This window comes from Aplysia californica, unplaced genomic scaffold (genome assembly GCF_000002075.1).
Source record: "Aplysia californica isolate F4 #8 unplaced genomic scaffold, AplCal3.0 scaffold00234, whole genome shotgun sequence".
NCBI lineage: Eukaryota > Metazoa > Mollusca > Gastropoda > Aplysiida > Aplysiidae > Aplysia > Aplysia californica.
The window spans coordinates 772,391-784,957 of record NW_004797504.1 but is presented as its reverse complement, the minus strand read 5'-3'; the positions used below and the strand labels follow the sequence as shown (position 1 = coordinate 784,957).

General features: G+C 41.9%; 1 protein-coding gene across 1 annotated transcript in view; it reads left to right on the top strand.

Moving 5' to 3' along the window:
* The window catches only part of LOC101859939, a 58,434-nt gene extending 51,266 nt beyond the window's left edge, over positions 1-7,168 (top strand). Inside the window, exons 3-4 of the mRNA XM_005100059.3 lie at positions 692-5,602; positions 6,086-7,168. Of these exons, the coding sequence (XP_005100116.1) occupies positions 1,414-5,602; positions 6,086-6,351 (4,455 nt within the window). The 5' untranslated portion in view covers positions 692-1,413 and the 3' untranslated portion in view covers positions 6,352-7,168. The remainder of the gene's footprint in view (positions 1-691; positions 5,603-6,085) is intronic.
* Positions 7,169-12,567: the final 5,399 nt, after the last annotated feature.

Genomic DNA, 12,567 nt, shown 5'->3' with positions numbered 1-12,567 from the left:
GGGGGGGGTGCCAGAAATGTGGCGAGCTCATAACCCTCGTTAATTGTGCGCTGACGTATGAGCCCAGAGGAGAAAAAAAGACGGGTCTTTTTTACGGATACTGAGTGAATAAAATGGGAAATCGGGAGCGAGAGCAATTGAGTTATAATCGTGCTTGACGTGTAATGACTTCTTGTAGCCCTTATCTATAAATTGAAGTCAGTCTTAAGTTGATTATAAGTTCACCAGCATCTGTAATTATATCATTATCATGGTTGGGGTCTTTTATTATAAGTTCACCAGCATCTGTAATTATATCATTATAATGGTTGGGGTCTTTGATTATAAGTTCACCAGCATCTGTAATTATATCATTATAATGGTTGAGGTCTTTGATTATAAGTTCACCAGCATCTGTAATTATATCATTATAATGGTTGGGGTCTTTGCTGTAGCTCACAGATGCTATGATTTCGATTCCTGTTTGAGGGAAGTTATTGTGCCGACTATCTCCATTTGTTGGGTTACTGCCTTCTGCTTTACTCGTGCTTTCCATGATTGTCTGAATCGAAGCAACATTTCGCCGAAAGGGTTTTATTCATGGTGTCAATGTGGGTATACGGCCAATATTTCTGTAATACGTATATCTGTCGTGGTGGATTTCCTTTATGAAAAATTGCTCATTTTTGTGATTTGTTTTTTCTTTTTGCAGGTAGCGTCCGGCGTACCAGGAGAACAGAGCTGACCATACTTGTTGCGTGCTTCAGTCTGATCCCAAGGAGAAATTCTTTCGTGATTGTTCAAGAGACTCGAATCTCATGAAACACGTCATTCATCACGTTGTAGGTGAACTTGGCGTAAAAGTCCACCAGCTCACAATATATTAAACTCCTGTTTCGAACAATTTCGAAGCGCTGAACGGATAGTTCTAATACAGAAAAGCTAACTACCAAGTTGCTGCTCTACGGAATATAATTTATCATCTCTTTCGAATACTTTACAAATGCAAGTCCAGTTTGACGCATCAAGCATTATTGTTCTCGGACAAGGAATTGGTAGATCTATGCATTTCTGATAACTTATGAAATGAAAACAGAAAGACGATGTTAGATCACAATAAATGGTCTTACAAAACCGTACATGCTTTCTGAAAGACTGGTGGATTTCAAGAGAACTACATGATCTGCACTATAGTGGGAAGTTTTTACCCAGAGAATATATCTGCAGAACAATCTAGTTTGGAGCCAATGTCACAGTAGTGACTGTTTTCGATTATAATCCAAATTTCGTTTTCTGAGTGCTTTGAAAAAAAAAGTGAGCTCTACTCGACTATTGATTACGCCATCACAACTAGCCAGATCTATGTCACAGCTGTGACGGCAATACGACGGCTGGAATGCATTGCTTTGTAAACTTCGCTTATAATCTGTTACAATGAGGTTGAGAGATTTGGTGGCAAACTCTCTCCCCCGAATGAGGGGGAGGAAGAAGAAATCTCCACCGGTGCCAGGGTCAGAAGTTAATCCAGCTGCCTGTAATGTCGTGGACAAATGCCAGCAACGCTTTTCCAGCGGCACTCACTACGCGCCCCGAGAAGGCAGTGTGGAAAGAATGGCGCTGGCAGAAGCCAGCTGGAGAGGAAACGCTCTTTATAGAGGGATGGAAACCGAGAGAAGAGGAGGCGTTGAAGTGTCCGGAAGTAGAATGATGACGCGGAGCTACACGTCACACGGCATCGTGGCGTCGCAGAGCGCTGAGGGGTTCCCGTCAGGCGTGGTTATGATGTCACAGAGTTACGACGCCAGAATGGCCGTCTCAGAATACGGCGGATCGTCTACACAAATTGCAGCCATGTGTGAGACGTCTGCTCGAGTGCCCGAGGTGGCGCAGTACAACCAGGAACAACAACAACATTTTTACCATTGTTACGTTCACAAACACAGCCACCAACATCACCACCATTACCATCACCATCATCATGTACAGCCATCGCAACCCATGAAACCGTTATCTCAAAACCAGCAATTGTGTTCCAACACCCAGCATTATCAGACTCACAAATCGGAGCCTGGATTTTTCCGCAAATCCATTGCATCGTTCCGTGGCATTCGCAAACAGAGCAGCAAGGCAAATAAGGAGAAAGCGATGGGAAAACAGGCCTCGGGGGAAACAATGCGCTGTTCTGTTTGCCCGTACCCCGAGGCGGGTGCTTCTGCTGACAGAAAACCTGCAGATAAAAGACCTGTCAAACCCAAAAGAAAAGGCTTGAAGGGATTCTCGAGATCCAAAGAAAACTCAGAAGTGGTATCTGGTCGAGAAAAATGCGATCAACTTTGGTTCTCCGACAACGAGGCTCAGAATTCGCTCAGTCCTGCATTGAGGTGTGACAACAGTGGGCCATATCATGTCACTATGGAAAGATCTCGAACAAGAGAGTGCTCGGTGGAAAGCTGCTCGTCTCGACTCTACAGTTCTCGTGAAAGCTCGTGTGTTCGAGAGACAGATTTGACAGGTTTTGATTCTGCTTCCCTGTCTGGCTACGAATCCGATCTTCCGCGAAGTAAAGTTCATAGGTCAAGATCACGGATCAAGACGAATCCATGGCTTCCGTCGCCCCAGCCGTCGCTGTCTGGAAGCAGAAGAGCTGGGTCATGTGATATTAGAGAGTCATGTGAAGATATGATGCTTGTGGATGACGTCAACGGTCGCACAGTCCCCAGATCTGCTTCATTTGAGTGCCAAAGGAGACCTAGCTTACAGGTGTTCACGGGCCGGGAGGGGAATCACACTTCTATCCAGCGACACCGGTCTCTGACGCCGAGTGACGTACGGAGTGACCCTTGCTTTGCTGGTACACCCAGGATACTTTCTCAATACGACGAAAAGGAAGTCCCTCCATCGTTCGTCCCGCCAGCACCACCTGACTGTTCAGAGTTAAATGACCTCAGTTCAGAACCTTCGAGATCGAGACCCACTTCCATTGTTTCTCCAAATTCGGAATTCGTCATGCTGGCTGATAATTTGGAGCAGTTGGCCAACAACATCAGTTTTGAATACGAAGACTTGTTGGACTCAACCTTAGAAAGTGTTTCGGCGTGCCCCGAGGATGGACAGGCGTCTATACAGGAACTCCTCACAGACGAAGACAGTAATGGGCTGAGTACTCCTGGTAGTTCTGGAGATAGGAAGTGCAAACAGATGCGCAGTAACAGCGATTTTCTTAAATGCTCTGGAGACGGGTTAAGTAACGCGCACAGCCCTGACTCTGGTGTTGGGGGACTCGGCTCAACGGATGGCGATGATCTCTCTTCGCCCCACCGCCAGTCGGAAGGAAAGACTCTGTCAATGGACTGTTCTTTCTCAGAGACGCCTCGAGCTTTTTGTTTGAAATCTTCCTGTGCGACGCTTCAAACTTCAAAGGAAATCGTTAGGACACCTCCCCAAAATGCGTTATCCTCATTCACACCCAATAACGGTGATAGCGCGTTAGGAGCTTCAGGCGATTATAAATCTCTAAGTAAAGGAGATACTGCTTCATTCCGACTAAACATCAGCAAAAACAGCTTATCAGCGGAAGCTGAGGCGTCTGCGGGAGTTTGTGAATCTGATATCGACAACACTTCCTACCAGGACGCCTCGAGCTCAGGCCATCTTTCGGGGAGCTTAAAGAAAAACGGGTCGCCTCTCTTGAGATGTAAGACAGAGTCATCCAATCAGAACTCTGCTCTGATGGTTAATGAACGACTTGATGCCCCCTTCCAGCCGGCACCGCGGAGAAATCTGGTTGGGAACGGCATAGTCATGGGTTCTCTCATGTCTGTTCACGATTTTCGCTCTAACTCATCTTTGTCCAAGAGTCAATTAGCCCGACTGTCGGATCCCTCTGACAAGAGGTCTCCTTCTGCCTCGCGACCCACTGTGCTCAGAACTGGCAGATGTGGACAAGCAGCTTCGCGCCAGCTGAACAACATTGAGAAAGTCTCTCCTCATGATGAGAGAGGAAGGCCGTGGTCAGATGAATTCGACTTTCCACGAAATATTACTGTGTCGGATTGCATCGAGTCCCCTACTGATAACTTTCAGTGCGAAGGACAGTTTCCAAGAGTAGCTAACATGGCTACCCGAGAGGCTCCAGCTAAAGCATTAACTCGTCAAGGTCACATCTCAGCAGATGAGGAAAACTTTGTTCAGAGAAGCTTCAGTCAAGCAGACCAACCAGTCGCCGATGTAGATATCGCTGAAAATGGAGAGGAAATATTTAATTTAATGGAGTGTAATACTGAGAGAAATGAGTTTGAGCTCAGCGAAGACGTGGCAAACTCTGAGATGACTGATGCTTGTTGTCAGACCGAGTTTGACGAAGAATTTTTGCCCTGGGACAGCCAAGACCCACTCGAGTCTTTAGATGACGCTGCCATTGATGCTTCAGAAAACACACGAATCTGGCTGTTGACCGGGAACATGCAAGGCTCTGCAGACACTGGCTACTCAAGTCTAGCTCGGGATAGCCGAGTCATCACAGACGAAGATCTTGTCTTAACAAGCGAGCAGGAAGAGCGCACAGCGGCTGAGAGAATGTCCCTTGTTATCAACTCTAGGCCAGGCTCTCAATGCCGCGTCACAACGTCTCCCTCCAGAAACACTTTGACTTGCGAACCCCCGAAAGATACAGCTCTTGAAGCTGTCACCGCGTCTACTTCTCTTCCTTGCAAGGAGGCGACAACTGCGAGCGGATCCAGTAACGACGTTGTTTTGCAGGAGCAGGACGTGACGTCAGACTTTGACGTCCTGGTAGACACAGACATAAACGGTAACCCAGAGACTTTATCAAGCTCAAAATCGGTGACTGCAGTGGCATGCACCACCCCAGTTCCACCAAAGTCTATCTCTTCAAATACTGTAAACGACATGTTTTCGAATATAGAAAACCAATTCCAAGAAATATTCCAGCAAATGTACCCACACAAAGAGGCAATGGATGATAATAAGTCCAAGCATGACTTATCTGACAGTTCTGACTCGACTTTGAAGTCATTTGGTTCTCGCCATTCTGTGCCAGACGTGCATCAGGACAATGTGGAATGTAATCAGGATTCAGAAACTGGAGAGCAGGGTGGTGAAAAGGTCACTGGCAATTCAGATCCTCCTGTAAGAACTTTAGATACTTTTCTAAATCATGTATACGAAAACGTTCCCCATTTAAAACAAACCACGAAGTCCCCAGGAACACAGCCTCTGGTGGATAGTAGTAGGAGTCACAACGTAGACATGCAGAGACTCTCTAATGGTTGTGACTCTTATAACAGCACTGCAGATTCTACAAAATTGTCATTTCAGTCTGAAAATGGACTGGGTGAAGGAGCAGTGGACATACCTTTCATTGATGAAGACCCATTGTCTGTTTCTTCTGGCATTGAGTTACAGTGCGCCTCAGACGCCGTGCAGTCGAGTGTGGAAGACAAAGCTGATTACCTGGCGTTTCTGCGCGATGCTCCTCTCGATCGGCCACACATGAAAAGACCTCTCTTCCTCGTGCCAGGTGTTGGTCCAGTGGACATGTCAAGCTCAAATCGAGTCTGTCTCATGCAAGACTCTCCCAGCCCTCGTGACGCAAAACACAAAGGTAAACCACCAGCAAAGGCATTGAAAGCATGCTCATTCCCCTCCCCATCATCATCCGACCGTCATTCTGGGAAAAAGTTTAAGATTATGAGAGAAGACTACAACATTGCAAGTGGAAACTCAGTTGGTATTTCCTCTCTCAACAAGAGTTTTGATTCTGCGAAGCCTTACTCCCCAAGTCAAAATATTTATCTTAATTCAAATCTTTCTCAAGGTTTATTGGTTTCATCTCATGCATTTTCCACCAACGCATATAGTGTTCTCAACCATCGCATAACGCCGCCACTCGGCCAGTCGCATGATAGCTTTCATTCTCCTTATCATCACCCTCGTTTCCATCAGGCTCGCTCGAGAGATAAAAACCACCCAAGTACTATTAACGCTTTCCATCATCATCCAATCTCTAACCGCATGCACCATCCTTCGTCATCACCGCTGCTCCGGCGTTCCTCTGCTGAAGTTGAATCTACTTCTCTGGCTCTAGAGACCTTGATGACCTTGCGAGACGACAGGGAGACCAGCAGCCTGGCGGAGCGTGTCATGCTCCTGCGGCAGGAGAAGGAGATGGTCTACAGGAAGATCCAGGAGGCTCAACAGACCGAGGTGTCCCGGCAACAGCAGCAGCTACAGCATCAGCGAGACCTGCACGTGCAACGGAAACAGGCCTTACTGGAGTCCTTGCAGGAGCTGAAGGGACGCCTGGAGGAGCAGAGTCGGAAGTTACAGGCGCAGTCTGGGGGAAAATTGTGAGAAAGTTTAGATATGCCAAACTGTCTTCTTCCTTAGGATGAAAAATACGGCGTACAGCTTTTTTTCTTCTCACAAATTGTGAGAAAGTTTGGATATGCCGAACTTACTTCTTCCTTAGGATGAAACATACGGTTTACAACTTTTTTTCACAAATTGTGAGAAAGTTCAGACGTGTCAAAATTACTTTTATCTTTGGGATTAAAGTAAATTGTGCAACCTTTTCATAAATCGTGAGAAAGTTCATGGTGGTCAAACTTACTTTTTAAGGATGAAAATAAGTTGTACAGCTTTGTTCAATTAAGTTATCTTCCTTCGGGAACCAATTCTCTGCTGTTTAAGCACCTTGTCCAGAAACTTTGACTGCTCTTTGATTTAACCAATAGCTTGTCATTTAAGGGTCAACAAATTTCTTTGTTCTGTCAAGTACTGCCATTGAAATATAACATGGACTGTACATTATCTCTCTGTTTAACTCTCTGTTTAACACATCGGGTTTGTTTTCTTTTGCACCGATGTGTTTAGAAGTTCGTTTTTTTCTAGATTCATTTTTATTTTAAAATATTTTTTCTTTTTGTTTTTGTTTGCTTTGTTTCATTAAGCCAACCAAACTTGAATGCTGGACAAGCTGATTTAATGCCTTGCTACTCAAGGGGCTTTTAACTGAAGCTTCCTAAGCGCTCGTGTACAGGATAAGTGTTTGGCAATTTGTTGTCATTATATTGAATCACAGTTAATGTTGATGGTCACAGAAAGATACTGTATGGGTTGAGGATTGGAAAAACCAGAATTGTGTACATAGTATTAATTGATATGCTAATTTATTTCAAAAGTGGTTTGTTTCGAATTTTTCATCTATTGATTTTGTATAGATTCTTGCTCCTCTGTGTTACTTTGTTTGGTGTATATGTGAGGCAGTGTGGTGGAATCATGCTCTCGTCAAAATAATCAAAGTTAAGAAGCTTGCATTTATCCGCAGGTTTGTGAATTTTTTTCAAATTTTTGTTTCTTGGCTCAACACCGTTCATGCTCATTAAAGAACTCATTCCTGTGTGGATGTTTCCGAAAAACGTTGATTAAAGGTACAAAAAATGTAAATTTTTAGTTACCACGGACTCTTAAGCTAAGGATATAACTAATCTTTGGCGGCCATTTTCTCACTAATTTTACCTCTGAAAATAGATGAACCCCACCTCCTTCTTTGGCACATATCTCGACTTGTATTCAAGATAAATGGATATTTTTTCATACAAATAAAGACAAGTAAACAAGCTTTAATATGATACCAAGAACTCCACATGCCCAAAAACTGACGAGAGCCTGTTTCGACCACGCTGCCTCACATATGTTTTGAAATCTTTTTACATTTTGTTACAAGTTGTCTTGTACAAGAAATCTGAGACAACCATTTCGTGATAACATTTTCATTTCTCTTGTTTTGAGTTATTCTGCCCTTTTAGACAAGACAGGAACTTGTCCATTCAGGTAGTGGACGTAGGACCTGTTGATACTTAAAGAGTTAATGAAAAATAATGAAAATCACAAGTTTTCTAACATCGTTATCATTATCATTATCATAATCATCTTCCAACGTGCCAATTTTCTTCATCACCATCATCATCATCATCATCATCATCATCATCATCATCATCATCATCATCATCATCATCATCATCATCATCATCATCATGATCATCGTCATCATCATCTTCTTCTTCATGATGATTCAAGTCTCTCACCATCAACGCGTACTCCGTACGTTTACGTCGTATGTAATGAACGAAGTGCAAGCTGATTCTTTCTTGCCATATTATAGCTTTCTGTATTATGATCGCATATACATCGTTGTTTCATCAAAGGAAAATGCTTAACTGTTCTCTCATATTCTGTAATGGAAACTGCCAGTGCTCAGTATCGCCTTTGTTGGGTTTGTGAACAATAATTGAATGTTGATATTGATTTGATTGATATGATGACTTCCTGATCTCTCTTAATGGAACGTACATGTCTTGTTCTGTGTGTAGAACTAGAAAGATATGCCATGCACACTTTAGTCATCGTAAAAATAATAGTATTTATTACTAGAAGACTTGTAGCAATTAACCTGGAGAACGTACTTAGTTAACTGAATAGTAATTTCAAGCTCAATATTGTTTGAATATTTGCCGTAAATATGATTTCGAAATTGTTCACAATTATTGACGGTTCTGATTGAGCAACATTTTGTTCGATTGACTCTGTACAAGCATACTACCGGACTATCTATTCAGCATGACTCTTTTGCTTTTGTGAGGTAAAGATTCAATAGCCTACTTATCATGGAATCGTGATCAAAGTAGACAACATCCAAATCAAACGATGGAAAAAGAGAACTCATCTGTTCAATGACGGTGCAAACTTCTTTACTGTCTCTGATCCTAAATCTATGTAGTTTTACCTTTAATGAAAGTCGCCTATTTGGGTATACGATTTTGTCACTCGACAATAAATACACGTACATGATGAGTACTTTTTTGGGGGGGTACAACCTTTCATGGCGGGTTTGGTTTGAAATTAAAAATGGAGAGAGGTAGAGAATGCAATTACAACAAGATCGGAACAGGGCACTAAAGCTAGCAATTAATATGAAAGGTATGAATAATGTTCACATATGATGTTGATTTTTGTTTTTAATGTTGTGTAATCTTTGTAACTCCTGATGTGATTTTTTTGTTTGTTTATACTCTCGCTAAGTTGTATTTATCTTTTAATTATCTCTATAGGATACGTTTTTCATCTGCTGTTCCGTGCTTCTTGTGTAGGCTTTACTTTCCCCATCCCGTGAAGGTGTAAGGAAGCAAAGTCTTCTGTATTTCTTCAGTTATGAAATCAAGTGTTTCTGATCTTGACAATACTTAAGTTGTATCATACTTTCATGTTTCCACATTAATTGCAAATAAAGTGAAAGACATTATATAATGTGTTCTAATATAATGACACGAATGATGTACGCAAATGAGCTGCTATGAACACTGTGTGAGTGTGCTTGTTGTTGTTGTTGTTGTTGTTGTTGTTGTTGTTGTTGTTGTTGTTGTTGTTGTTGTTGTTGTTGTTGTTATCCGTCAGAAAACAATCAATCGTCAAATCGTATGCGACTGTGATTCTGTTGTTTTCATGAAACCCAAATTTGGCTGTGCATATCTCACCACACTTTCCTCTTCATTTTTGTGTCGAAGCTGATGTGATGACGTTTATTGCTGATGATTTCTTTTCCTTTATATGTCTTTTCCTATATTGAGATTATTTTTGGAACTTTTCGAATCCAGAAATTGCAGTTATATTGCGTTATTTTGTTTTCATTGACTTTGACTCTGAGCATTGTATTTATTTCTTGCCTGTCTCAACCCTGTGAATTGCGAGCGTTTTCTTAAATGGAAGATGTTCATGCTGTCACATGGTAAAATAGTAGATTTCTTGACCGTATACCTGTGCTACCTGTGGCAGTAAAAGCAACCCAACACAGCTCAATTCAGCTCAACAGGTCAAGGAAACGAGATATCCTAGGTTATCTTCTCCTGTTGAAGATCGTACAAAGCGGAACTACAGAATGATATTTATAACTACTGTATGTCGAAGATTTTTTCTTTACAACCGATGTAAGAAGATCGTGGCATCGGTGTTGAAAAGTTTAATCTTCGCTGTTTCGTGAAAAGATGCGAGTTCTGTGCTCATTTATGAGGGGGAAGTCCACTTTATCGAGTACAGTATCTCGGCCTATCTTCTTGGATAATAATATTGTTATATCAGACACTGCCAGAGATGGCTCCAACAGAAAGGGTCTAAGCAGCCCACCTCTTATGCTAAATGGTGCAAATTGTATTGACGGAGGCATATTATGATTTACAATAATTCGCAATAATTTGAAGCGGATTTGGGTAACAAAGATGCGTATTATGACGAGTTAAGCTGAATAGTGGGAGACTGCTTCTTCTATGTTTGAATCTTCTATTTCATGACGGGTTCATTATGCCATACATGGTTTTCTGTGCAATGTTATAGTTTACGTGTTAATTAATAGAACTATAGAGTAACAGAAAAGTGAACAACAATGGTCTCACTGCACGTCTATACATGTATCAGGACGCTAGGCTGTGATTTGACTCAAAGCAATGGTGTCAGAAAACTCAAGAAAAACTGGATAAATATGATATTATTTATCAAAGAATGTGGCCAGCGTGTGGCACGATTTTCTGTAAAAACAAGTAAAAGTAAAAGTTGTAGAACGTAGGTACAGAAATGTTTTTTGTTTTCAGCTCTAGCGATCTTTAAAAACGCTACTCTCGAACTGAAGGCAATAAGTCTACAAGTAGTTGCTATCTTCCAATACTTTCCCAATGTCCTCTCCTTCCCTAGCCTCTTTGCAGCCTCTCCAACGTTTCAGCATTTTTTTTACTCGTTGTGTAGTGCGGAAAGGGCTTGTTGCCCATGGAAACGCTTCTGATAAATAAAATTATGGTTTTTGCCTCAATGTCATTCACGCTGTATGTGTGTTCATTTTTTTCAAAAATCATGTACCTCCCACGATTGTTTTTTGTTTTATCTTTTTGCTAATCTCATCCTCATACGTTTCTCTCTCTCTCTCTCTCTCTCTCTCTCTCTCTCTCTCTCTCTCTCTCTCTCTCTCTCTCTCTCCCTCTCTCTCTCTCTCTCTCCCTCTCTCCCCCCCTCTCTCTCTCTCTCTCTCTTTTTTTTTTCTCTCTCTCTTTCTCTCTATCTTTGTATGTATATATATATATATATATATATATATATATATATATATATATATATATATATATATATATATATATATACATATATAAAAAATATTTTTCCTCTCTGTATCTCTCTCTCACTCTCTCTCGCCCCCCCCCCCCTGTCTCTCTCTGTCTCTCTCTCTCTCTCTCTCTCTCTGTCTCTCTCTGTCTCTCTCTCTCTCTCTCTCTCTCTCTCTTCCCCTTTTCTTTCTATCTTTCTTTCCCTGGCTGTTTAAAGAACTTTCCAATGTGTGAATCGAGATCCAGGCAGCTTGAACCACTGAGAGCAGTCACAAACTGGCCTGCTGGTCTGTATGAGAGTAATAGGACTACAATAACTGATGACGTCTGTGGTGTAGTTACAGACTCTCGGACTCGCAACCGTTAGGTGTGGGTTCGAATCCCGTGGGATCCGACGTTGTGTCCGTGGGAAAGTCATTAAAAAATACACATTTTTCTCACTTCACCAAGGTGAGAATGGGCACACGGCGGCTATAGACAGCGAAAAATCTTGTCAGTTCGTTAGTGTTTGGGTGCTATAATCATCTACCTGCCCTGTATACTTCCAGGTAAGTCTAGAAGGTTTCTAAACATAGCACTAACTATCGAACGATGATTGTGCTCTGTATGTGAGAATGCGGTTTATTTTCACTAGTAGCCTATGTGTTACGTCTTATCTTTAAATTGGTGATAAAATCATTATCAAAAAGAGGCACAAGCCCTCACCCCCCCCCCCCCCCCCTAACCTTCTGAATAATCTCCGCATCATCACGTGCTGGTTACTGTATAATGTTGTACGTTTGTCAAATTTCTCCGTCTCTGCTGGGATGCTACACCCGACTCAGACTAGGTAGGCACTTAATATATTGTAAGGTGTCGTGGTGAAATCAGGTGATCATCAGAATAATGGAATCGAAGTAATTGGCATTTAATTTTTTTCCCTGTTTGGCAATTTTGAATGAATTAAATTTGTTTGGCTCAACACCCTTTAAGTCCATCAAAAAATACTATACTGTGAGGATTTTACCGTGAAACGTTGATTAATGGCACAGAAAATGTAAATTTACAGTTCCCATGGAGTCTGAAGATTTAAAAGTCATCAAACTTTGGTGGACATTTTCTCCAAAATTTTACTTCTGAAACAAGGCGTCCCCTACCTCTTTCAAAGGTAATTATATCGACTTCAATCTAAGATATATGTGTGCTTTTTCACGAAAAGCAAGACAATTGTACAAGCTTTAAGACAATACCAATAACTCCATATGCCCCAAAATTGACGCGCGTCTGATTCCACCGCATCGTGACACATACAGGCCGGGTCAAAGCGGCCTGCTACATTAGCGATATAAACTGTGTCGAAGGGGGTCGTAAACCATGAACAATCAATGAATCGATCATTAATCAATCAAACAGTCAATTAATCAAACAATGTACAGCTGAGCAC